The sequence below is a fragment of the Aquila chrysaetos genome, chromosome Z (assembly GCF_900496995.4).
Source record: "Aquila chrysaetos chrysaetos chromosome Z, bAquChr1.4, whole genome shotgun sequence".
Classification (NCBI taxonomy): domain Eukaryota; kingdom Metazoa; phylum Chordata; class Aves; order Accipitriformes; family Accipitridae; genus Aquila; species Aquila chrysaetos.
The window spans coordinates 36,372,035-36,398,742 of NC_044030.1; the positions used below are offsets into that span (position 1 = coordinate 36,372,035).

General features: G+C 36.4%; 1 protein-coding gene across 1 annotated transcript in view; it reads left to right on the plus strand.

The window, feature by feature from the left end:
- ADAMTS19 (ADAM metallopeptidase with thrombospondin type 1 motif 19) overlaps positions 1 to 26,708 on the plus strand; it is a 150,792-nt gene that overhangs the window by 30,706 nt on the left and 93,378 nt on the right. The window contains 5 exon segments of the mRNA XM_030005043.1: positions 2,605 to 2,770; positions 9,724 to 9,896; positions 10,833 to 10,916; positions 11,928 to 12,085; positions 21,702 to 21,745. Of these exon segments, the coding sequence (XP_029860903.1) occupies positions 2,605 to 2,770; positions 9,724 to 9,896; positions 10,833 to 10,916; positions 11,928 to 12,085; positions 21,702 to 21,745 (625 nt within the window).

Genomic DNA, 26,708 nt, shown 5'->3' on the forward strand with positions numbered 1-26,708 from the left:
AAACTTGAAAATGCAGGGGTACATGAATGCAGGGGGAAGAATGGCATGTTATATTACCTTTGCATGAGAAAAGTCCACCGTTCTGGTAGCCTTTTCAACTGCACCTCTGAGCAGTGATAGCTTTTCAGATGACACTGGTAGGAGATGGGTCAATTCCTCAGAACTCACAGTTCTATCCCAGATGCATATTATTTTTTTACATTTTTTAAATCTTTGTTTTGCTGTACATTTTCATGACATAGAGGTTTTGCCATTTGAACTGTCTGAAGCCTGCATTGGCTCTGGCATCCAGTATCTGAAAACACCTTGAAACTGTGGTGCTTTATTGCATGGCTTTGATTTTCTCTGCTTTCTGTGTTTATTTTTATGGTAGAAGATCTTCTTAACTCCGCGTATAATGATTATGAAAAAATAAGGGAATGGTTGGCAAGGATACAGCTTCACCTTCCCTTTTCTACCTGTGAAATTGTGCAAGAGATGGAGAAATAGTCACATTTTTTTGAAAAGCAGTCAATGGAGATTATTTGGCTATCCAGATTTGTCTGAGAACTACCCATGTGACTGTATGTAACTGAAGTTAATTTTATTCAATAAACTTTACATCAACGTTCAGTTCTTTAACTTCTGACTCAGGAAACTGGCAATAATTTGTGGAGTTCTCTACCAATGGATTAACCTTGAGTTTATGTAAGGAGCTGAAGGAAGGCATAAAATGTCAGTGGTCCTAGCACAGCTTCTCAGTATATCTAGTTGGCAATCTGAAGAATGGCATCTTAAAGCCCTGGTTTCATTTCACAGCAAAGAGAATGAAGACAGAAGAAATACGGCAAATGTGCTATGGCTGAGTCTTTGTCAAGGTGGACTAAGGCCCTGTTTTTTGTAGGTGGGCAGGGGAAACCTGCAGCACCATCTGATGGGCTGCTACTCCTGTTCTATATTCAGAGTTTATCAGTGTCTTTCATAGGATAAATAATGATTTAAAAAAAAAAAAAAATCTATGCCTGAGTGAAATTCAGCATTAGATATAAAAAATAGAATGAAAAATAGTTTATGACTTTTACTAGAGTTTGAGAACTATGCTTTTAAATAAAATTTAATTTAACATCATTTATAGTTTATATTAGAAAAGTAATTGTTATGTAAAGGTAACATTATTCAAGATATATAGAAGTGGTATCTGGTAGGTGTATGGAAAATACATAACTAGCTAATATTCTAAATGTGTAACATTTAAAGCTCATGATGAAGATAAACTGACCTAAAAAGGAAGTTCAAAAAGGAAACAGAACAGCCAAACAAACCCAGCTACTCTTGTGTTTCTGTACAACGTTAATGATGACCTTTCAACATCTGTTCAGCATTCTGCAGCTAGTGTAGCTGATTGAAAAATTCAATACATGTATTCACATTTATTTAATGTGATTGTGCAGACAGTTTGTGTTGGGTTTTTTTCTTTTTAAAGTAATGCCCACTTATGTTTGAAGGAAATTGTATTTTGTACCACCTATAAAATTTAATTTTGTTTTCTTGCTTGGATTGGAATTTCTTTTTGATGACTTGTCCATATGTCAGGAAGGATATCCAATGTGATAATGGCATCTACATAATTCCAGAAGAAACAAAATTATTTTCTATTTCTCTCTATTCATACTACATGGAAACATACAGAAGAGCTCTTTGCTTCTTTTAGCCAGATGTACCACATTGTTTTCTTTCTGTAGCAAAACTGTTTAATAGGTTTTTAAATTTAGAGAATTGGAAAGTTAAGTGTCAGTCTTGCTGATGACATTTTCTAGGAGGAAAAAACCGCACAAAACCTTGCTGTCTCCAGCTTTACTTCTGATAGGAACTTGTGTGTATTGGCAGCTTAACAATTTGAGCTGAGTTAGATTTGTATGGTATTTATATAAATATGGTTTATAGTATTTTTTTTAACTTTGGCCACAGTCTTTTAATATTAGATATGCATCTGTTGTATTAGCTTTTTATGTGTGTTTGTGTGTATAAATTTGTTGGGATGGAGTGAAGCTAACCAACTAAATGGCTGTCTTATAATGTTTTTCTGGTTTAGCTGCTGGCAGCCAGGGAGGAATTGCTGCCTTTTTTATACTCTTTTTTTTAAATTTGAAAAAGTGTAAAAAGAGTGTCACAAGATGTCTTTCGCAGCTTCATAGCTGCTCGGGATGTATTCTTATGTCCTAAATTATTCCTGTTATTTCATTAAATATAGTTATCTAAAAATGTGACAATACACTGAGTAATAAAACTAGTCTATAGACTGTTCTGTACATGCTGTACATATTTAAATGACCCCATGGGTCTCCCAAAGCTAACTTTTAACATTCCAGATCTTTTACCGTGCATCTGCTATTGGCATGTAGCCACCCACCCACACAGATTTAGTTGAAATAAATGAAATTTATTCTAGTTCACTTAAGTAGAAAGGCTTGTAAAATACAAAGGTAGTCACCTTGCTGGTAAGGTTACTAAAACAAAGTGTTTTCTTAAATGGGGTTTTGTGGTTTTTTTCTTCTGCAGTACTGTGCACAATTTCATACTTTCTTAAATTCTTATCTTATGTGTTCCTTTTGTTTTCCTTTGCAGATGGGGTTTATACAGATTAATGAGGACTTCATATTTATTGAGCCACTCAATCGCACTTTGGCTGTGACAGGTCATGCACACAGGGTGTACAGACGAAAAAGGTCCATAGAGGAGAAAATTACTGAAAAGCCAGCTTCTCAGAATCAGTACTGTGGTGTTGTTACAGGTAATATACAAATGTCACTGAAAAGATCTAATGTAGCAGACATATTTTTAAGATATGTAGATAGTAGTTAAAAAACAACCCCCAACAAAAGCATATCTGATTATTCTTTTAGCAGTAACTTACGCTGGGCTTTGAGATGGCATGCTGAGGCTGCTGTTTCACTTGTCGGAACAGGGAACTGTCCATTGAGGAATAGACACTGCTTCTTAATGTCCAATTGTATTCGAAAGTAGAAATTTTCAGGTCATTTTTTTTACTTCAACTTAATAGCTACAACCTATTTCATGTCCCTCTCTCTTTTTGTAGTTGCTTAATTACTTACTACCTGCAGTGCTTGTACTTAATTTTCTGTTTTAAAACATTAGCACAGTTCATCCCAGTTTTGGTTAGTAATAAGTCTTGAATTTCCAAATGGGTCTGAGACTGAATTAAAATTATTTTTATAACAGTGTTCATGTTCTATGATTGACACTTAGAGGAACTGTATGAAACAATCCTAATGCATCTTCCTCAATGGCGAGTAGAAGAAGTTGTTGAAGTAGAAGGGTTTAAACAAAAATTTGGCATGTAGTAAGACTTAATTACTTAATTAAGTGGAGAGGGGAAAAATGGCTTTTGTGAAAGATGACATTCTGTTGTTCCTGCTTCATCATCAACTCCTCTTCTTTAAAGGATAGAGGACAGCTTAGTCTTTTGACCTCAGCATGAGTGGAGGTGTTTTTAATGCTACTGTGAGAAATTATTTTTTTCCCAGGAAATAAACCAGAATGAATACACATTTATAGGCATTTTTTTCATGTCTCCTAACCTAGTGTAAGTGAGATACTGACAAAGTGGAAAGAAATAGCAGAGTTGCACTGACATGTCTAGGGAGCTGGATTATATGACGTTTGGGGTGAGGCAGAAGGAACTGGGTTATGTCAAACAGCTAAAGAAAGAATGTGGCTTCAGTCTTCCAGTGCCTAAGAGGCTGCAGAAAGAAGATGAAGCCAGACTTTCCTTAGAGGTATGCTATGATAGGGTGAAAGACAACAGTTGTAACTTGCATTCAAGGAAATTTCAATTGGCCATAAGGAAAAAAATCTCAGCAAGAATGCTTAGCACTGGAAGAGGTTGCATAGAGAGGCTGTGGGGTCATTTACAAAACATAGCTGGAAATGGCTCTGAGAGAGCTGATCTTGCTTCAAAGCTTGCCCTGACTGGAGCAGGAGGTTGGTCTAGCTGGCCTTTGGAGATGCCTTCCAGCCTAAACTTTTCTGTGGCCATGTGGTTCTTCCTGAACATTTATGCTACTCTTTCCATTCTATATGGTTACAGAATAAATGTGACAGGTAAAAAACCCATTTTGGAAGTATTGTTTTTATAATGAGGCATCCATCCACAGGTTGAAATCAAAGATGAATTAGCAAAGCAAGGCTCTTTTTGTAGTTATTAAGAGGGACTAAGTAAATGACATGTAACTCCCTCCAGCAGGCTTTATATTTCTCTTCTAGGCATTGTATTACATTGCCACAGCTTATCTAAAAGTGAAATTTTCTATATTAGCAGAAGTTGTTCACATAAAGTAAAGCTGGTTATTCTTCCTTACTAGGGATAAGTGAGTTAGAGCATGCCTGCGTGCATGTGTTTGGGGGTGAGAAGAAAGAGATTTTGCTGATAAATAGCAAACCATGATGTGTATGAAAATGAGTAAAGATGCAAACTCTTCTGTAACGAAATTATTTTTCTGTCATGTTCATTACCAGTCATCCTTTCACTTTCTTTTATGCTCTAAAATGGGAAAGTCAGCTTATTCCATTCTAATAATCTTATGCCCAAGGCTCTGACTTGGTGCAAATAGTCTGTCAACAGAGATTCAAATATTTGCTTGAAATAATTTCATTATCTCTACTGCCAGCTTGAAATTTCAAAATAACTCAAGCTGTGCATAGCTGACTGGCATCTGCTGGCATAACCTTATTGCCGGGGGGTATAAATACCTGCAATTTCTAACTGATGCTGTTGTAATAGGAAGACTAGTCCCTCTCTTTACTGATACAGGTTATTTTACTAAGCGGGGCTGCAGTAAGTTACATGCATAAAAGCTCTGTCTACGCTAGGAGCAATTTGCTGGTGTGACATGCAGTTAGCAAATACCACCAAAACATTCATGGTACAGGCACAGCCTTACAGGTGGGTTGAAGCAAGAAAAATAAGCCTTTACAGCAACATTTGGGATTTTAAAGTCAAATACTAAACTAAGTAGATAAATGAAACAAAGATAAAACAGATGAGTATATGGGGCTTTCTGATACTCTCCTGTTATGCACAGCTGCCTTAGGTAGAGTTGTAGCTGTGTGACACAGAGAAGCTATTATCTCGGCAATATGGCAACTTCTCAGCAATATGGACCTATCTTACAACAGGATCTCTTGCTCCTGCAGTACTCGTGTGTCACAGTAGGTGCTCTGGGACAGGTATTTATGCTGCTGATTTTGAGCCAAATTGATCTCGAAGACTGGCTACCTGACAAGAAAATGTGTATTGCCAGCGATGTATTGTAATTATTAGAAGGAAAGAATGTGCTGGAGGTGTTGAAGGATCACTATTGGAAATAATAGCTTTTCAGGCAGAACTAGGAGAGGCAACCAAAGAAGGTATTGTTTGTTGTCTGTTACTGTTGTGGGCTGGATTGAAAGATGCTACACAGCCAAACTTGTTTGGAGAGAACAAAGAACTTGTTTTTGTGAATGGGGTGTATTTTTCATATTAGTTAGGGGAGGGAGAGAATCATACCAACAGAAGCAGATGCTTTCTGGATTTGTGAGTGTGCATGTATATCCTTTTGTTGAATGTGTGTGATTTATTTACATATGTAAGCCAGTTGCACGTACATAGACCTCACACTCCACACCCTACTTCAGCACATGGCTTGTGAAACCTTTCAAAGCAACCAGTTCACAAGTGTGTTACAGAGAAAATGTGAGAGAAACAATGGCTATTAGAGCAAAGGGCCACATTGGAAAGCTAAGCTCTTTTGCTTCTACCTAATCTGAAGCACTTGTTGCAGTCTGAAGTTGTTTGTACGGTGAACCTAACTCATGGTAAAGGCATGGGGCATTTTGGGGAAAAAAGTAATAATTATCTTCTAAAATAGTCATTCCTTTTCACACAGACTAGTGAGCGAGAGGTCTTATCCAGGATACAGTAGATCTGAATTTTGAATCCCTTCCGTATTTGGGAGACTGGAAGCCTCCCAAAGCTTTTTCTGAGACTTTTTCTTCTCAGTTCTGGTGATAAACACTATGCTATTCTGAGTTATGAGCAGATTGTGCTTCTGCTTTTAGAGTGATGCCATTTTGCAGGAAAATGCCTGCTAGTTTCACTGGATCAAAACCAGAACTTTGACTTTATGGGATGTAGACTGGGCAGTCAGCTGGGAGGGCAGTCAGCTGGGAGGGCTGTGTTGGCTCTTGCTCCACAGCCTGTTTCCATGTGATAATCATGAAATAAAATGCATAAACAATCTTGGTCATAGGTCTAGATCTATGAGATTGCACTAGATGGAGACTGGTGCTGCCTGAGATACTGGTTTCCATTCCTTGGGTCAGAAACAAGTTGCCACTCTGCATTAAGACATTTAAATCCCTATCCAACCTATAGTGGAGGTAAAGCTTGTGGCTTCCTAAGCTGCTGAATATTCCCTACCTAGCCAGAGTACTGCAATTTCCATATGGCTAGGGTACCTATTTTCTCTTCCCTGGGAAAAGAAAGCCTGGGGAGTGATGGTGATTGCTCTGTAGTCTGGGCCTCATGTGGATGTATTCAGGGAATGACCTTGTGCCTGAGGACTTGTAAGTGTCCAGAGTCCCGTAGTCATAGCCTGTTACTAATGCTGGCTCACATACTTCATGCAACCTGTGGTTATAGTAGCTGGATTTTCATCTTTTTTATTTTTTGGGGGGGATTTTTATTGTTTTGTTAACACTTCTTGTTATTTTCTCTTAATTGCCCATTGAATGTCAGATGTACTTGCTGCAGTATTTCTAGCCTTCTTATTGGAGTACTAGAGTATCTCTAGCTTTCCTTTCAGTCAACTGAGTTTAAGTAATAAATTGGTATGGAATTTTCATATTTTTTTATAGTTGCACAAAACATAGAAGTTTTATTGCACAGTACCCTCCTGTAGCGTTTATTTTTTATTTTGCCAATGTAATTGAATTTTTAAGATGAATTTATACATCTTTAATTCCAAGAAGCAGTTTTTTTCAATTAATCTGATTTTTGTCTTGTTAGCACGTGCGTTACTGATGTAGGTGTGGGTTTTTTGCAGAAGTTATTCTTGCATACTGTACCTTCAATAATGAGTAATTCTTTATCATTTTTACTTACTTATCAGTATGTAAAGAAACAAGAGTTTTTGCCTAAAGCCTGTTTTGCCTGTTGTCTGGCAGTAATCATGGCAGTTGTGTGAATACCACTGGTACCAAAATTACTAATTCCATTTATTTAAAGGTCTTAGGGAAGAGCGAAAATTTTCAGATAAATGAGATCTCATGTGATTGGGAATTTTGCCAACAATTTGGAAAAGGTTGGCTGGCCAAGAACAGATTGTCCTTTGGTTTGTTAACACAGCAGATATCTGAGGCAAATGATGGGCACTGCCCCTTGCAGCCAGCTTGTCTACAGAGCTGTGCAGTCTTCTCATCCACTACAATCTGGAAAGACAGAGCTTTCAACAGTTTATGGGACTGTGGTGACCTTAGTGTTTAGCACAATGCTGTATTTTATTGTGGGCTGCTTACTGTCAATTCTGAATAAAAATGCACCACTGGCTAAAACTTCTAGAGAGGTGTCTTAGCAGACTTCTCTGAACAGCCATGCTAATATTAAATTTAAAGTTTTCAACAACTAGCTGCTGTTTTTTACAAAGAAGTGAACAATGAGTAAACTGTGTTACTGAAACTGCACTGGAATCAATCACTGCTCCTAGGAGGAAGGCAAATTGACCAGATGGCTCATGAGAGATCTTTTTTAACCCAAATGTGTTTACTATTTAAACTTAGATCTATAGCCTACTCTTGCAGCATTAGATGCTTGTATGGTAAGTCATAGTTGTATAGGTTATAGGGTGTGGGATTTTTGGCACAAATCCCGACACTGAAGTTTCATTAAAAATTATTCTCAAAAGAGTGACGAAAACACACATAATGTTTTATAAACTAGGTTGTAGATCCACAGTTAGCAAACACAAGTAAAGCTAGAGGCTAGCTGTACATATAAGGCTAAGCAAGTATCTGAAGGATCAAAATAAGAGAGGTTAAAATTAATTTTAGATAGCTTATGAATTTATAAGGTATTTCTACTTCTAGGCAATCAAACATGGAATATTTATTTCTGGAGAATATATACTTTTTTCTTTTGATAAATTTGTATGCTTATCTGTGTTAGTAAGTCTTACATTGTCACATTGTACAGGAATTAGTAAACCTTTCTAAAATGTAGCGGGATGGACTAAATCACTCATACATATAATCTTTAACAAATGACTACAGAAAAAGATATACAACCTTTTTTAAGCATGGATACTTTATACTTTTTACATTGAAAAGTACGTATCTACATTATACTTACATTAAATCTATATTACACATATATTTATGTTAAATCACAGATCCATCTTCCACTGGTATCTTATATTTTAAAGTTAATTTGTGAGTTCACTGACTTTTAAGGCACATTTTTAGCACTTTCATGAAGAGTGACTTATTTTTTGGAGAGTAGTTGTGTTATAAAATGAACTGCAGGAACTTTCCTATTAGAGATGAGACCGGTTAATTGCAAAACATTTCCTCAAAATTTCTGAATATTTGGTTGTTTCCAGAACATGTGTTTATAATTGTCACCTCAAGCATCACTTTTGTTGTAAACAGAGAGCCCGATATTCCATTGTGGAAGCTGGAAAAAATTTTATTTCAGTGACTTCAATGAGATCAGTCCCAGAAGTTTTATGTACTCTCAAGGGCATCTAACAGAATTTTGCTATTACAACAGGGAGTTCCATTTTATATTTTGTTTTAAATTAAATTATTTTAAATATCATTTCTAACTGCTGTATGCATATCTGACCACCTTCTGGCTTGAAATGTTTCTGTGTAATTAGTTTTTCTTTTTCCATATGTACTGTAGTAGTAATAGGGATTTTGTCCTGTTTTTGGAGGGGAAACTTAAAATTAACAAGAGCAGTAACCTCTAGCTTACCATAAATGCAACATGTTTTCGATTTGGAGCTTTCTGTAGGTTTAGAAGGCTGTTTCCAGGGTTTGGTTTTGTTGTTTTACTTTAGCTGCTTATGATGACAGCAGCCCTGACTTTGAAGACAAGTTAGTAAAACTTCACTTTTTTGTTTCCAACAAACCTATATCCTACATATCATTCTCTGTCATTCATCTGAAATGTTCTCTCATCTTTACAAATCACTGAATTGTTCCATGTATTTTCTTAATATTGAATTTGTGACAAATCTGTATTTGTTGTCTTTTATGCTAAGATACAATTATATCAAGATGTTTTCTCTGTGATTTATGAAGATGGGCAGATAAATCTGCAATCTCAGTGAGGCTATTTTTATGTCAAACCTAACATGAATTTATTTTTCTCCCACAAATCAAACTAGGAGGCACATACTCTTTTATATATATGTGTTAGGTGAAAGGATGCAAAGAACCTGACTGACTTTATTTGAGCAGCTGGATAAAATTCATGTTTTCTTGGTGTGAACTAACATTTATATGTAGTACAGGCCTTCAGTCTAAGCTCTTAGCATTGGCAGTGCTAAATAAGCATGTATTAGACTTCATAGCTATTACATTCCACATAATCGGAGTTATACCATAATCACTGGTAGCAAATCCTAAAAGTACTGTAGAGGTAGTTCGAAGGATGTGTTTGTCAAGCAATGTTTTATGTTACAGATAAAAGAAAATCCAAGAATCAAAAAGTATCAGAAAGTGGAAGAGGAAAACGATACTCTTACAAGTTACCTCAGGAGTACAATATAGAAACTGTTGTGGTGGCAGATCCAGCTATGGTTTCATATCATGGAACAGATGCTGCCAGAAGATTTGTTCTAACCATCTTAAACATGGTAGGAAATTTAAAATTATTTTTGGCGTTTTGCCAACAATGCAAGCACCGCGGGCTGATTTCATTGCTCCTTTTAATTATTCTGACTGAGCACATTTTAAGGGACAGTCAGTACATGACCATCAGCAGGCTGTGAAGACTTACTCCATATGTTTTGCAGCATAAAACCATGGTGCTGCAGACTTGTCTGTACTGTCTGGTCTTATATCTTCAGGGAAGCCAGAAAGTTAGAGCTGAATAAGATGAATTTTTTATTAGAAGCCCATGATATTGTTGGGAAGGCTGAGGCAGTGGATGATTTCTCATGATCTATGGTTTTTATAAAAAGATGACATTGTTCTTGAATAGGATTGTGTGATCATTAGTGGCTGAAAAAACCCAAAGGTTAATGTACTTGGACAATTACTTCCCCTCCCAGCTCTATCTGGAGCTGTAATGCATTCGTTTGGTGCATAAAGCACTGAAAACTAGCATCTGTAATGTACAAGGAAAGATTGTTCTAAAGAAGGAGCAGAAGCTGAACAATAAATAAAAACTTGAACTATAGGAACTATAGGAAGAGTTATTGCCATGTCCTGGCTCAGACCACTCAGGCCATGATCCTGGATTTAACTGAATAGAAATTTTCATGTGAATAGTATTATATGCATGTGTAAGTGTTTGGAGAAACAGGCTACAGTTTATAAAGTGGTCATGTCCATTGAGGGGAAAAGATCTTTTTTGTGCTCCCAGAATGAATACCGCCTAAGCTCTGTTTTCCCTTCAGAAGACCAACACAATACATTAGCTTAATGATCCATTCAAATTATGGAAAATTAAAACAATCACTGTAGAATATGAGAAATTTTTGAGGTTCTTTGAGGTTCTGTTATTTTTAGTCTACAGTGTGTTGTGGGCAATACAAGCACGTATTTTTATTTACTGTTTTTTATCTTAGGTTTTTAACCTTTTCCAGCACAAGAGCCTTGGACTACAAGTAAATCTTCGGGTGACTAAGCTTGTCCTCCTTCATGAGGCTCCAGTAAGTATATATATTATCTTTGTCTTAGCCTGTAGAGGGTAATGCTGTTTAGCTTGTTGTTCCACGAAGACTTGCAATATTCACTGACTTTAATGGCTGACAAATTTTCTCAGTTAGCTTTGGTGCATTATTTAGTTATTTACACTGTTGGGCAGCCCCAGTAAAGATTAATCTTCTCCTAATTTATGTGCTGCACATACTGAGATTTTTCTGTGCTTGCAGCTGGAAGTCAATCAAACAAAGTCTCGTTGTGGAAATCAGCTAATTCTTAACAAAATCTGCTTGTTCTCTGCTTTTTGTGCATTCATATAGCTCAATACAAAAATCATCTCCCTTAAACCCAGTGGACAGTAGGAGAACTGATATCTTTATCAGCCAATCCTTAGACAAACAAAAGGTGCCATGATATAGCACTATGCTTTCATTGCACCTTTCAGTCATCATCTCAAATCCTGTTCTTTCTTTCTAAAGAAAGACAAGTCAGCTGATAACCTGATTGAGACTTTCTGTTAACCTATGGTTTGTATATCATATTTCAGGACAATGGCGACTTTATTTCTTGTTTTTACTACAAATTATTATGGCAATCCTTTCACACTTCAGTTCGTAAGAAAACGGGATTCCCATATCCAGGTTTCTAATTTTATAATATATTTTTCCAGTGAATAAGAAAGTATTTCTCTCTTCAGTGTCCTCTCAGCCGGTGGAGAAGTCTCACTTCATATTCAAATTCTGGCTTTTCCCATCATTAATCTTTTCTTCACTATGGATAGTGAAAAATCAGCAAATAAATGAGTTCAGGTGAACAGATCCACTGTACACCTCTCAGTGCACTGTTGTCACCTGTATCTTTAACATGAGGAAAAGATGGTCTCTGCTCCTGAAGTTCAAGTCATTCTGCTGTGAATATATTATGCCATAAAAAGGAGAATATTTTTGCTAATTCAGTCAAAAAATATTCTTAATTCAAGAATCATAATTTTAATAAAATGAATTGGTTTTTATTTCCAGGCAGATATGTATATTGGACATCATGGGGAAAAAATGCTGGAAAGCTTTTGTAAATGGCAACATGAAGAATTTGGCAAGAAGAATGATATACACTTAGAAATGTCAACAAGCTGGGGAGAAGACATGTCTTCGGTTGATGCAGCCATACTGATCACAAGGTAAAATACTGAAAGATGAGCACTAAAAACCAGGCAGTGGCCTAATATGAACATAGATCAAAGGAACTGATAGATGACCAACAGTTAGGATTTAGTTTTGCAATGAGGAAGAGTGCAACTTGAGGCTTCTGTATAGAACTCAAAGGTGGTGGTAAAGTGGTAGTAAAGATGGTTCAGAAAGCAGTAATTCCCAGATGGTAAACATCTCAAATGACAAACAGGTCATTCTCTTTTTTCTTCTTTGGCTATATAGCTAAGGCCATAGGTTGGATGCCTCTCTCCATGTGCCTTCATTTAAAAGAGGCAGCACGCACAGACCTGTAGATACTTTCATTCAAAACACAAAAGCATATTTAAACATTCAGAGCAGGATCAGCATGACATTAGGCACATTATTGAGTTATGCTTCCTTCTAATGGATCCAGAAGTAGCACATTTCATTGTGTGCTGAACGTACATCATGTACACCGTATCTGCTCTGTGGCCACAGGGATGTGATCCCAGATCTGCAGTTCCTTATAACTCTTAAGTATCAGGCATTTCACACATTCAGAAGGAAATATGCCTTCAGCTTACCTCTTTCGTCCCAAGCACATGCTGTCATGGTTTAGGCTGTAAGTGGTGCATGGGAGGGATACATCTTGATGTTCAGACAGCGTACAGCCATTATCTGAAGAAAAGGACAGAATGATGGTTCAACTGGTCCAGGGTTAGGCTTAGTGCCATTTTTGAGGTGGACCCTGGAGTCGATGACCTTCAGAGTTCCCTTCCAAAGAAAATTCCTGTGATTAGATATATTGGAATACCATTGTGCTGTCTCATGCTAGTTGGTGGCATGGTATCCTAAAACCATATGTAATCTTTAAACTTACATGTAGCCTTATACCATTTATTCAGGGCAATCTCACTAGGAGCTATATGCATTTTTTAAAAATTAGTTTGCATTCTGATTACTCCAATATTTATAATGTATTTCAGTTTTCTGAAGCAGAAAAATGCTTCCCTAAATTTCCCTGGTTTTGGAGAGCCAGTCACATACTTGAAAGAGGGAAGGAAGAAGTCCAAATTGCCTGCAGTGACAGCTTTGTTGCTACTTTTGCTGTTTAATCCCTTATTTTTTCTTAGAAAAGCCCACATCCATCTCCTCTTACCCTGTGCCATCCTCCTCTATTTGTTGTGTTTGTCTGTTTTATGAATTGTTGGGGCTTTGAAGGGGCAGATTAGTTTTTTCTTACACATTTATACATTAGCTAAGCTGTAGTCCTTCACACAGGCTCCTCTGAACTACTGTGGAAGACAAGAAATAATATTCCTTGTAACAAATTGCCATTAGCTCATCAGAAAACAGAATTGGGATGACAGACCGGAAAGAAATTTTTCACATTAAGACCCAAACCTGATTTTAATAGCAGTGAGTGTGTTGGTGGGGGAAGAGTCTAGATGTAGAAGGAAAGATGTAAGTAGTAGGAAGGAGTGAACTTGGGGCAAGGCATAAGGGTTGGCTGAGTATCATACATGTCATTGGGTTGGTAAGTATAGCTAAAGGGGAATAGACCTTCTTAAATCTAGTTGTACTTTGTGACTGTCCAAGGATAATAGAGCAACTGCACACTGCTTGGTTGCTAGAAACAAGGGGTGGTTGGGTGACCTCTTGCCTGTCCCCTGGCTCTCTTATTTGAGACAGTGGAGGCAGTCAGCAGTATCTGCAGCAGCAGCAGCAGCTTGAGGGAGCACCAAACCTTCAAGCCTGCATCTGCCAGGAGAGTGAGTCTAGGGCTGCATTCTTTAGCTTGTGAGGTGTGTCTCACAAATAGTAAGATACTTTGAAATAAAGCATGTAACACCTCTTTCCTTTCATTTTTTCATTTTCACCTTAACCAGCCTTTACAGGAAGAGGCAGAAGAGTTCTGAACTGATGCAAGTGAGGCGTTAGTTAAGCAGTCAAGAGGCAGTGGTCTGGAGATGTCTTTAGCAGCTAGTGCATTTGGCCACAGAGCTTTTTGAATTTCATGCAGCATTTCTAAATGGTAAAAAAGCTTTTGGAAAGTCTAATCATATATTAAGACATGCTTTTCTGATGTGCTTTGTAATAGTGACATTCTGATTTGCATTGCCTACAATTTTTTACCTGTCAGCTTTAATATGTTTTTTGGAGTAAATCTCTGATCAGTGTTAAGGAAATTGAAGTAGAGAGCAGGGAAGTGATTGGTTGGATGTCAGATAGGAAGTCAGTGCTGGAGCCAGAAATTAAAGATCTGTTCTTCTGACATTTTTATTTTTTCAGTGGTATTATTCTCTGGACTATACTGCCTCCCATCTCAGAGCTGCTTTAGCTGCTAATAAATCATACCAGTGCGGTTTGCTGACTGTGGGAATGTTTTGCTAATCCAGGCTCCCTCTGCACATCATCAGGTTTATGGTATAGCTAACCCCATGTGTGGCTCCACTTGTGTGTTTTGTTAATTCAGAGTCTCATTCTGTTTTGCAAACACAGAATAAGCTCCTTTGTCACAACTTCCAAACAGCTTCGGAGAGCAGACCTGCTCTACTGAGAGAAATAATTTTGTTTAGACAGATGAACACCAACTGCTTGGTATTTTTCAAGTAAAAATGTAAAGTCTTGGTTATCTAACACATTCTGTGGCAGACCTCCTAAAACTTACCCACACCTCCTTTTTTGTCTCACATGGTAATAGAACAGCACGAGTGCTTTGAAAAAGCTTTCCTGTGCTTTCACATGCCAGTTGTGTCTAATAACCAAAAGAGTTAGAAATGAAGTATTGAGTATTCTGCAGAGCTAATTTTTAATGCCTAACTACAAAGAGCATAATGTGTATGTAATAGAGACTTATTCAACAAAGAGCCGTCATAGCCTTTCCATGAAAAAGGTACTTTTCAAGACTTATTTTTGCATTTGTTGTATAAAGCGGAAAGCAAAACCAGCTTCTCCCCACAACTTTCTCAGCTGCCCACATAGGCTGTAATGATACATATGAATCTGCTACCAATTTGTTAATTTCACTTTACTGTAGTCCTATTTCAGCCTGTGAGTTTTTGTTTAGTTTCCCTTTAAATTGGGTTATTCTGATGAAGTAATGTCCTGTTTAAAATATGGTGCCATATAGTAAAGGGAGGACAGAAGGAAAAAGTTTGAATAGTGTGTTTAGAAAAGATTCCCAGGGAGGTTAAGTATAAAGCAAATGTGAGAATTAAGACAGAAATTGTTTTAAGGACTCTCTTGATAAATCTATCTGATTCACAGTTATAAATTAGCACTAGTACTTTAGAGATATACATGTCAGGAAGTACTTTTCTCTGAGGAAAAAATATACCATGGCACATCAACATCCTCCTTGCCTTTTACATTAGAGTGCTAGTGCACAGATTTAAGCCTTGATTTTGGTGGCCACTGAGGTGATGTTACCAGTTGCTATCTGCACAGGTTGTCTGGCCTGAATGAGGTAACTGAAAGTAAGGCAGGAAAAAGCCCACAGTTGCTCTATGATAGTTCTTAAATTCTTATATTGCCCCTATTGCAAACAAGGTAATGAAAGCTTCGAAGTGTATTTAAAAAAAAAAGGTACAGGAATGAGGCAGAATCTACCTTCACTTAAAAGTTATGCATCATGCTGCTTTCCCAGTGCATAGGTCAATCTCTGTCACAGTGGTTTTTAGAAAAACATGTAAATATGAAAAGAATAATAAAAAAAAAAAAAGTCAAGTTCTGTATTCTCCTTCTCAGAATTGCCATTTTCACATATGCTTGTGATAGAAAGTAGATCTCCAGTTCTCCTAATATTTGTGAGATAGACAGTGATATTCCATGTTCACAGTGTACATCAGCTGTTTATTCGTATTGTTCTGCAGTGTCTGAAATCTCTTTGCTGTGGGTGATACATAATTGAAACAGTGCTGCAAGGCATTTTCACTGTAAGGAAGTGCCTCATTCTATAAAAGTAGACAGTAGCATTAAACAGCACTTAGATTTGCTAAATATTGTTTCATTTTCTCCTGAAAGCTTGGACAAGAATTTCTTAAGCATTGCTATTACCTTCCAACACGCACAAGAAGTACAGTTCTTTTTCTGACTTTGCTTTTTAATACCTTTCTGATGATAATGGTTTGAACCAAAAATACCTGCTCAGAAGGTCAGAGGTGGAAGACTGAGAATGACTCCTGCACAGAAACTAACTTTACAGGGTAACCGAAAAAGGTTGCAGTGTTTGGCAGTCCAAAATTGTTGAAATGTAAGGGGATGGAGATTTGGATATTAAGCTGCTACTGTCCGTAAACTTCTAGTGGAATTCAGCTCTGGAAAAATGAGTTCTTGCAAGTGCATGGTGAGAGATTAAATTATTCTTAATTTTGTCTTCATAGTGGTATTTTTTCATCACTGTAATTTCAACACTGCCAACTTTGATATTTTTTCAAAGTTTTACAGTGTTTACTGTTTTTCTTTTGACATCAAGAGCAGACATCAAGGGAGTTCATGAGAATCTCGCGTGTCCTTACTATTAAATATTTACTAATAGGATTGTAGATGAAGAAGGAAGCATGGAAACCTGAGAAGAGCATACTTTAGAATCAAAGTGTCTTTCTTTAAAAAACCACAATCTCCTGTATTTATCACTTTAATTTTAAGACATGTATTTTTTATCTTGTGTATTTTAAAAATCCCCCTAATTTTAAGTCATCACATGCTGTTTGTTTTGGTTTTGGTTTTTTCTTCTCTAAGTTCAAGTTGTTTGAGTCTGTGAAGTGGTAATGCTTGTAATAATACCTGTGAGAAAAATCTGCATGAATTTACCTGTTTCTGTCAGCTTGTTCTTTTGAGCTTTAGTACTCAGGCTACATAAGTTCCATTCACTCTGACAGACCTGTTACGTAGCATTACATGGACGTAAACTGAATTTTAAATCTCTGATTATCTAGTGCAAGTCTCTAACATTAAATTCGGTCAGTCATTTTTACATTTTAATTTTCTGGTGAATAAGAAGGCTAGACAGTCTTGAGACAAAGTTTTAAAAGAAAGGAAGATTAACTGTGTTCTGAAGTAGACCATTGTCACGGTTATTTACTTTCAGAATGGACAGTTGTGTCTTATTTCTAATTTTTGTTACTTCAGCTTTCAACCATGGATCTCATTGTACCTTTTGCTGCTAAAGAGCTGTTAGAAGGCTCCTCCCTATGTAAATACTTGTAGGCTGTGCTGAAGTCACAAGTCATCTTTCTCTTAGATTAACTTAGAGAGGATTTTAAGCCTGTTTCTCAGACATGTAATCATTCTTTTAGCTCTTTCCAGACCTTTTCCTATTTTCCAAATTATTTTTTGAAGCATAAGCGCCAAAATTGGACACAGTAGTGTGTGAACGGTTGTACTGGTGCCATGTCTGATATTTTCCTGCATCTTTGTCCAAGGATACTTTTCAGTCCTACTGCTTGTTTTCAAATGCTCATTTCTTCTTGTTGTCATGCTGTTGGCGTATCTGATCAAGTTTGGGGGTCCAGTTTTGGCTACATTAAAATAAAAGTTACTCAGATGAGTCATCTTTAAAAATTGATTTGTCTTCATTCCTACTTGTATTCTACCACAAGTCATTTAATTTTCAAACTTTACCAATAGTGCTCACTTGTTTTCTTCCAGATCATTGTTTAATGCTAATGCTGAGTCTAGATTCTGTTGGACTCCACTCAAAAACACCTTCCTTGGCTTCATAACATTTTTATATCTGTTTTGAGATGTCAGCTACACATTCAATTCAGTTAGTAGCTCAATTACCACATTTCTGACCTGTTATTTTTTAGTTCGGCTGAAACATGGACTTTAGAAGAAGGCCTATTTATATTATCCTTTTTAATCTCAGTTCAACTTTAAAGAGCCTAAGTAAGTGATCTGTTAACCATTTAAAATATTTAAATATACTATTTCCTGATTTGCTGAAATACACTGTTGAGTGCATACTGGTGCATTTGAGGTTTACTCTCAAAGTACTAAACAGTTTTTGAAATAGCATTTATAATAGTAACATTGTCCATTTGTTTAAATTGCCAACTGAATAGTAAATGTGTAATTTATGTTGTGGTTCATTAACTCCAAAATTGATTTTAATTTAATTTTTTTTTAAAGTGCATTTATTAGTTAATATGTATGTGCTTAGTTTATATGTAGGAAAAATTTCAGAATGTACTATTACATGAAGAGACAAGAACATCTGCAGTGTTGTCATTATTCAGTTAGCACGATGCAAACAAAGCCATTTGCAATGTGATGATAATGTTATTTGCCATGGGGGCCATTAATTGCAACTATTCTTTATAAAAAAGTATGATTTGAGAAAACTTGTTGCATGGGTCATAAGCCTCAAATATATCTGAAAAAGTGGTAAGTCCTAGACTCAAAGACAACAGCAGGAGTTAGACTGCAGTTTCAAGCCTATACTACTTTTATCAAAATTATGAACATTAGAGAAGTTAAGAAACTGAAAGTAGGGTGAAAGCCAGAATGAAGATTTGGTAGACTGGTAAAATCTATTATCTGTCCTCTTCTGTTTCTTCTTCTCTCCAATCTAGCATATGGAAGGAAATGATAAACCGTCTTGGACAGGAAATAGGTCTTTTGACTGGTATGCCTAAAACAAGTGTTAAATTTACCTAAAATGACAAATTGGTGCAAACTATTCATAAAACAACAACAAAAACCCTGGATTCTTCTGTAGTCTTCCTCTGCTGTTCTTCGTGTTTTCTGTTGTATATCCCATCCACACATCAGGATTTATTTTAACAAAGAGAATGTAGTGAGATACTTTGTATTTAGAAATTGGATAGTTGGTCTTTGTTTGCTGTGAAGGCCTTTCATAATGCTACGTGTAGTTGATTAAAAATGCACTAACTAAATATAATTTTCTGAAACAATGGATTAGTGGTTACCCATTCTTGCTTAGAATTCTTTTCTAGAGTTAGCCAACTTGTTCAATCTCGGAAATCAGTCCTAAATCTTGTGAACGTTCCTCTTTTCTTTCAGTTGAATAAGGACCTGTTCTCCCTTCCATGTGCGTGCAAAGTAACCATTTAGAGTAATGGAAGTTGTGTTCTGGATAGTGGTTAGAAGGGGTCTTTAGTGTGCTTTAACCAGTTTCTTGCTTTCAGTGTTACTCAGTTACTAACTTGAGCCACAGAAGCTTCTATATGCATTAATGGTAATGCTAATACCTCTGCCCTATTTTGCTTAGAGAAGGGAGGAGAAGAACAAAGGCAAATAATCTCAGTGGCTTTCCTGAGGGCTTTGTAGTGTGTTTTATTGCTCTATTTTATACCTCCTCTTACTTGGAAGACTCCATAGCCTCTCTTTTGTTTTGTGTAGTTTCAGTATGCCAATTCCAGATATATATATATAAAATGTAGAGGGGTGTATATAAATATATGTGTGTATGTTGTATACATGCACAGGAACGTAGTTGTAATATGGTGGAATATTTAAGTTACCGTGTGGGAATTAGAGAACAATTTCTGTGAGAGTCATTGGTAGGTCTAGCTAGAGCTGTAAATCTTTACTAAGGAGCCTAGTCTCAAATGTGTGTAATGCATTCATATTCTTGGAAATTAAAGGAGGTATTACATTCTTACAATGTAAATCAGGAACTAAGAATGGTTTATTGTACTTCTCTCTTGCCAAATCATAGCAGTACTGTTTCCCCCAAGTCCCATAATGAAAGTCTGGATGCATAGCATAACCATAGTCAGAGTCAGCCAAGAAAGAAAAACAAAACAAAAACAGCTCAGTAAGTGTATGAGAACAAAGCTATTACATAAGCAGAAACCTCTTCGATATTGGCAGTTTTAAAATGTCAGATGGTATTTTACATTTGAAGGTATGCTCTCTTTTTTTTTTACTTGTTGTTACATCAGTTAACATTTAGGGCAGTTGTATGAGTGTGTGTGGAAGACAATCTATGTCCTTAGATTGTCTTTACACATGTTCTATTGCTTCACCACAAGTCCCATATTTCTAATTGTTTTGTCATGTTGCTTAACAAGACAATAAGTCCCTTGTGTCACATAGCACAAAACAAAGAATTGTCTTACAACCCAGTGCATTAATGCAATTTGTTGCAGGTTTGAAAAAATAAAAGAACTTCCTTCTGTATCTGATTATAGTTTCTTGTTCACCACCTTTGGCTCAATTTCCAGGCCTCTTCTAAGTGGATTCCCAGAGTTTCTTTATCAGTTTATTCGCAAGACTTGTTTCTAGCACTGTTGTTTTGCTTTTCTACCCTGTAGTTATCTGGCAATGGTGACTGGAGAATCAAAAGCAATGTAAACCCAAGTCTCTGGCTGTGTGGCCTTTAACAAGTGTCAGAAATTTGCTGGCCTCTTGAGATTGCTTTTGGGTCTAAATCATTCTGTGAGAATAGTCTGTGGGAAACAAACAAACAAACAAAAAGCTCTTGGAGTAGTTACATTTGTAAAAATGGTAAGTATCACTAGTCTGTTCTCTCATCTCAAGTACCAAATAATTCCTGCATATTGTTCCTGGAAAATGAGTGTTTATATATGTGTGTATCTTTATCAATCTATGTGTATATCTTTGTAGCTTCATAGGCAGAATATAAAAATGAAATCTCTCTGGCCCATGTGGTCCCTCTCTAAAAATAGAGACCATTACTCTGTGGCACAGCTAAAGAACAGAAACTTGAGTACATGTTGAAATGAAGTTCAGGTAACTAGGTTGTATTTTGCTTAGATGCTATATGTAGGGGTTTTTTGTTGTTTGTTCCTTGTTGGTTCCCTCCCTGCCTTACTCAGTTCATGCATACCTCAGCAGCCCCATTTTTACTTAAAGTAAAAAATTAGCATGAGTTATAACACTCCAGTAAAAAGCAGCTTTTCCTTTGCTCTTTTGGTAACTTTGTTATATGTCTCTGAGAACAGGTAAAATATGTGTGAAATTAAAATGAATCCCAAGCAGATGTTGGTTAACACAGAGATGAAATATTTATCCACTTCATGCAATTGAACAGTCTTATTTATAGAGCTATGGCTGGACTAAAATCTATGTAGGAGATAGGACAGTCTTCTCCCAGTGAGTTAATTTGTAAGTCTTCCACTACTAGAATGGTATGCCCTAGCAGAAATGCTTCTCCAGAATGTATTCCTATTAGTCATTTTAACCATTGACTTATTAGCACAAAAACTTTCTGACTCTATCTGATTAAATGCTGGATTACAATGCTGCATTTGGACCTGATGTTAAGCACTGAAGATATTTTTATTTCAAATGAAAGAAAGACTAACTTTAGACTTGTTGCATTTCAAGATACTTACATGGGGGAAAAAAAAAAAACAGAAATTAGGTACAATGTAATTTAAATATGTGGGGTTTTTTTAAGTTTTAAAATATGTTTTGTCACCCGACTACTCCTAAATCTGTTCTGAGAATTAGCTCATGTTTAAGTGTTCTGGGTAATCCTGGCCTTTGCTTCCCCATGCTCTCTGTTGAGATACTGCTGTTCTGTATTTATTCACTGAGCCACACAAAATATTTGTAAATAGGTCACACGGTCGTTACCAGTCTGACAGCTTGGCTTGCTTAATGTTGTTCTTTTCCCCCCAATTCTAGGAAGGATTTCTGTGTACATAAAGACGAACCATGTGATACTGTTGGTAAGTAAATAAACGTAAGAGACTGTGTGTAAACCACTTCATAAAATAAGTGTTACATAAATAGAAATGTGAAGCTAAAAGATGACAACAGCATCAGTGATGGGTAGCTGTAACTAGCTAAAATGCAAACTACATCTCAAATGCCAATAATACTTTGTTAGATTTCTGTATGCTTCTAGCAAAATAATGTTTAAGTACAATATTTCCATCTCATTCATAAAGCAAACTTTTAAAACTTTTTTGTCTTTAATCTCACTGACAGTTTAATGCCAAATTGTTTCAATATTCTTAATTCAGAACATGAAGCTAAAAAAATGTGTTTATGACTTTTTTTATGCAGTGGATTTATCTTTGGTAAGAATATGTCTATGATGTTTATAAGAAGTTTCCATATATAATATAATATAGAGTGATACAAATATAATATAATATATACATATATATACAATATATATATACAGAATATAATATAATATAGTAGAGTGATACAGTGTTTATGAACTATGTAACTTCAGAAGAATACAGGATGTGAACTATTGTGCAAGGCATCTTCTGATGTCTTCAATTAAACTGAGTGCTAGCTGCACCGAGTTTTTCTATCAGCAGTCATTAATTTAGTTCACACCCTTTTGGGAAGACGGTTTTTCAGAGTAAAGATCTGGTAGAGAAGGTAGCAAAAGGTAGCAATTGTTCTGTTCGGTTGTAATTCTGGGTTAAAACATGCCATGACACTAAATGAAGGTTGTCGTGGCATGTTTTTACCCTAGAATTTCATTTGGCTAATAGATGTCTTTAAGAGTTCTATATGTAATAAATACAGGTATTCAGAACCCAAATTGTTTCAATAAGATTAGCATGACAGTAATAGACTATTAGCTACTGTCATGCTTGTGCTCCCTCTTAGGTAGAGAAGTAGTTGTTTTTTTTTTTCCTGTTTAATTTCAGTGGCAAAGGTTTGAGAAGAATTGTTGTGTGAACTGTATTACCTCACTCCTTGGTAGTCTTCTTTCTTTTACTGCTGTATTATCCCAAGTCTATGTGAGCATGTCTGTGGGATGGATATCAATAAAGAATCATTCTAAATGAAGAATGGAGTATCTCTTACAGAAGTTAGTGGTTAAGAATTCATATTGTTCTTCCACTAATCAGTATCTTGGTCTTGGGTGAATTTTGTGTGAGTGTTTGGTGTGCAGAGGCATTTATTTTTGTCTTGTAAGTGGAAAAATGTTTCCTTCTGGCTGAAAGAGGAAGCAATGTGGCAAGAAGCCTTCAGCATCTTATGTTGATCTAAGCTGAAGGTCAAACCTGGAGTACTTCCAGTATACCTAAATCAGGATAGGCTGCTGTCTGGATTTCACAGATGAAGTGAATATATTCAAGGATTTTCCTTGAAAAATGTTTCCTCTTTTGTTCAACCTTGGAGGTAATAGAATGACTATTTATCTCTGAATTTGTCCATGGAATTGTAAATGAGATAAGATTGAACTGATTCAAGTATCAGTCCTTCACATTTCTATGGTGAAGAAGCTTGGATGAAACTTGAAAGTGAGGCAGTAAATTAATCGTAAGTGCACAGGAAGTAAAGAGTTTGCAGTCTTAATATAGTGATAAGCAAAATGAAGTAGAGACCTTGGCTGTCTAATCTGGCATTTTGTGGAATGGCTGTTGTGGCCTTTCTCACTACACATATTGTTGTTTAGTGTTTTCCTCAGGAATTGAAACAAAGTTCATATGTGTAGTTCTTTCCATATAGCTACAACTATGCAGCAAAAGCTACGGTCATTCTTTTCCTGTTGTTCCATCAGTTACATGAATTTAAACATTAATTTTCCGGATGAATATAGTGCTGTTCCATAAATTCAGTGTATCGTTTCTTCCATGCACATTTACAGTACTGTGGCTCCATGCTCAATCTAAAGAAGATAATGTCTTTCTGAAGCTTTTGTCCACCATCATCCATGAGCTGATCTAAGGAAGAGTGTTCAAAAACTAGGGAGAACTTTGTGCATGTCTGTGCATTTCTCTTGAAGGGAATTTTTAAATTGTCTTGCTGGCATGGATGTATTACATCAATATTTTTAGGATTGCAGATTTATATGCAAAATTGTTGAAAGTACGTGTAGGTAGATGGTGGTTTCGTTTTGGTGTCTTTTCTTTTAATTTTGATTTCCCTAGGAAAACCCAAATGGTGATTTTTAGTCTTAGATTAGATCATGAGTAAAAGTTCATTGAAAGGTAAGGATGAGGTGTTTGATCTTACTATAGATCTTCATGCAACATGTTTATAAGCAAAAGGAGACAGCACATTCCAGGGACGTTTAACATGCTGTAAATTACAGAATTTGCCAAAGAAAGTAGATGAGAAATGCTAATGTAGTATCAACTGTACAATTCCCAGGTGTCCAGAGCTTGCCTCTCCTTCCCCCAATAAAACCCCGAAAGAATACACCACAATACAGACTTTTGTCTACCATAAAGGCAATTCTCTGTGAAATGTTAACATAACTGTACATGTACGTGAGGCAGTCAAGGTGATCTTTGTAGCACATTACACAATTCAGAAATGAAAGTCATGAGGAAAGAACATTTACAGGATGGACCTCATTATTGGAAAGGGTTGTCATGTTGGATCATAGTTCTTCCCAGTGATGGATACTAAACAGACAAATACTGGATTTATTGTTTATTCATTAAATGCCAAGACTCACAGTTTTCAGACTGGACGTGAGTACCCACTTAAGCCAGATGGAGTAAATACTGGTGCCAGTATTCTGTTATGCAGACAAAGTGTTCATGTACTTAGGTGGCAAATAATAAATTTCTCTGTGCTTCTGGTCTTGTTCTACTCAAAGTACAGAGCTTATGCACTCTTCAATTAGTACTTTTTCATTGTCTCTTAAAATAACAGACTGATTTATATGAAGATTTAATGGTTTAAAGGTAACATTAACCAAGAACTCTGTTAACCCGAAAAAAATGTTTACTCAAAATCAAAAACATGTGTCAAAACTCCCTAGAAGGATATAATTTCATTCTTTATTTTGAGACAAAATACATGGTGCCAATCTTCTAAATGTTCCTTCACAAAAGCATTTAAGGTGGACAAATGCAAGAATTTTTTTTCCATGATGATAGAAAACATATTTTGGAATGTTTGTCAGATTTTTACATTCTTAATCAGGAAAAAAAGTTCTGGCTATCTTGGTGATCAAGCACAAAATATATTAACACTTCATATTTGAGAGTTTTGAAAAGTAGGCAGAAATACAAGAGTTAGTTCTGGAATTTTATTCAATTTCCCAAAGTGGGTTGAAGTTTAAAAAATAGAATGTCTTTATTTTATGCTTTTCAGAGTTACATTAAGTATTATACTATTGTTAGAAGTGTTCAGAAAGCTTTACTGTAGCCTGGGGAGTTGTGGGGCTACTTTCTTACTTCACAATGTAAACCCAGAGTAACTCAAATGAGTGCCTTCCTTGACTAATCTCATGTTTCTGTAAAATAGTAAGCTAGACTCTCATATGGTGTCAGTCAGCCCAGCTCAATTGATTTCATCTAAGCAGTTCTGATTTCAGCATTGCCAATTGTCACAGCTCCTGTCAAATTCTTTCTGGTCTGGGTGGAGAACCACAAGGCAATTGTTTTAGGCTCAAAATCGACCAGACCCAAGTGTTCTTGAGCTTCCTCTGGTTGATTGGCTGCAGCACTCTTTTATTTTTATTTTTTTTTCCCCTGGTGTTCTGCTCATGTGTATGCTCGCCATCCCCAATCCTGCACGGAATTGAGATCCTGTTGCTCCGCCACCGATTCTCACAGCTCTTCTGTAGCTTAAAGAGAGGTCTCAGACCTTGCTTTACTGTATGATCATTAGGGACATACTATGATTAAAACAGAGGGCTTGTCTAGGGGTGGAACAATATGAAGATGTTTATATACAAATTAAATTTACTTTAGCTAATGAAAAAAAGTGATTTAGCTCTGAAATTGTCCAACATTCTTTTCCCCCAGAAGACAACTGGTTTTTGGGATCATGGTATTTCTGTCTTCCAAACAGGTTTTGTTAGCTTAGTCAGAGGGAACTATCTTTTAAATTTGTGGTAATTTGGTGTGTTGTTCTTTTTCTTGTGCTGTAGACAGGTAAAATTATGAGTGTAGATGTCTCAATGAATTTCTGAAAAATTAAAAATAATTCAGTTGTCAATTTTCAGAAAATTAAGTCTGTACTAAAAGAATCAGCATGAAATGTAAACTAGGGACTAGTAGATGCTGTATTGTTTTTGTGCATGCATTTTCTGGTATTATCATATTTCAGTAACTGAAAGGAGCAACGGTCCATAGGGAAACTTGTTAGTGGGTTATTGCACAAACCATAGTACCAGCAGATGGAAATCAACAGATATTTTCTCACTCTCTTCAAGGATTAGGCTAACAAATAAACACAGAAAGACTATTTCTTGAAGCAAGTGTATGTACATTTGAATTTCCCTTCCTTTGTCAACATTTCCACTGCAGCAATTAAGATTTTGAGTCTCTGAGACATACTTCTTTTAGATTACATCTGTTGTTTGTTGCTAGCTAATGTCTTCTGTGGAAACACTGTAACAGAGAGTTCTTAGTGTGAAATGTTACAGGCACAGGCAGATTGTGAAATTAGGCTTGTCTTGTGTTGGCATCAGTTTGGAGCCTCGTTAATCTGCAGGAAGTGAGGGAACGGCTGTTTCTAAGGGAGGCCATGTCCTTTCTGGGACTGCCCTGCTTGGAGGCTGCTCACTGCCTCTGTTTAGCATCCCTCTGCCTGCTTTTCCAGTCTTTCCTTGTGCCAGCAAAATGACTCAGCAAGTCTTAGCACAAACATGCGGTTGTGTTTAGTGGTAATTGTGATTGTTTACTTAACTAGCTGTAAAATTTTGTTTGTAGCTTCCATGCAGCTCACTATTTGCATCAAAGCTGTAGGTTAGATTGA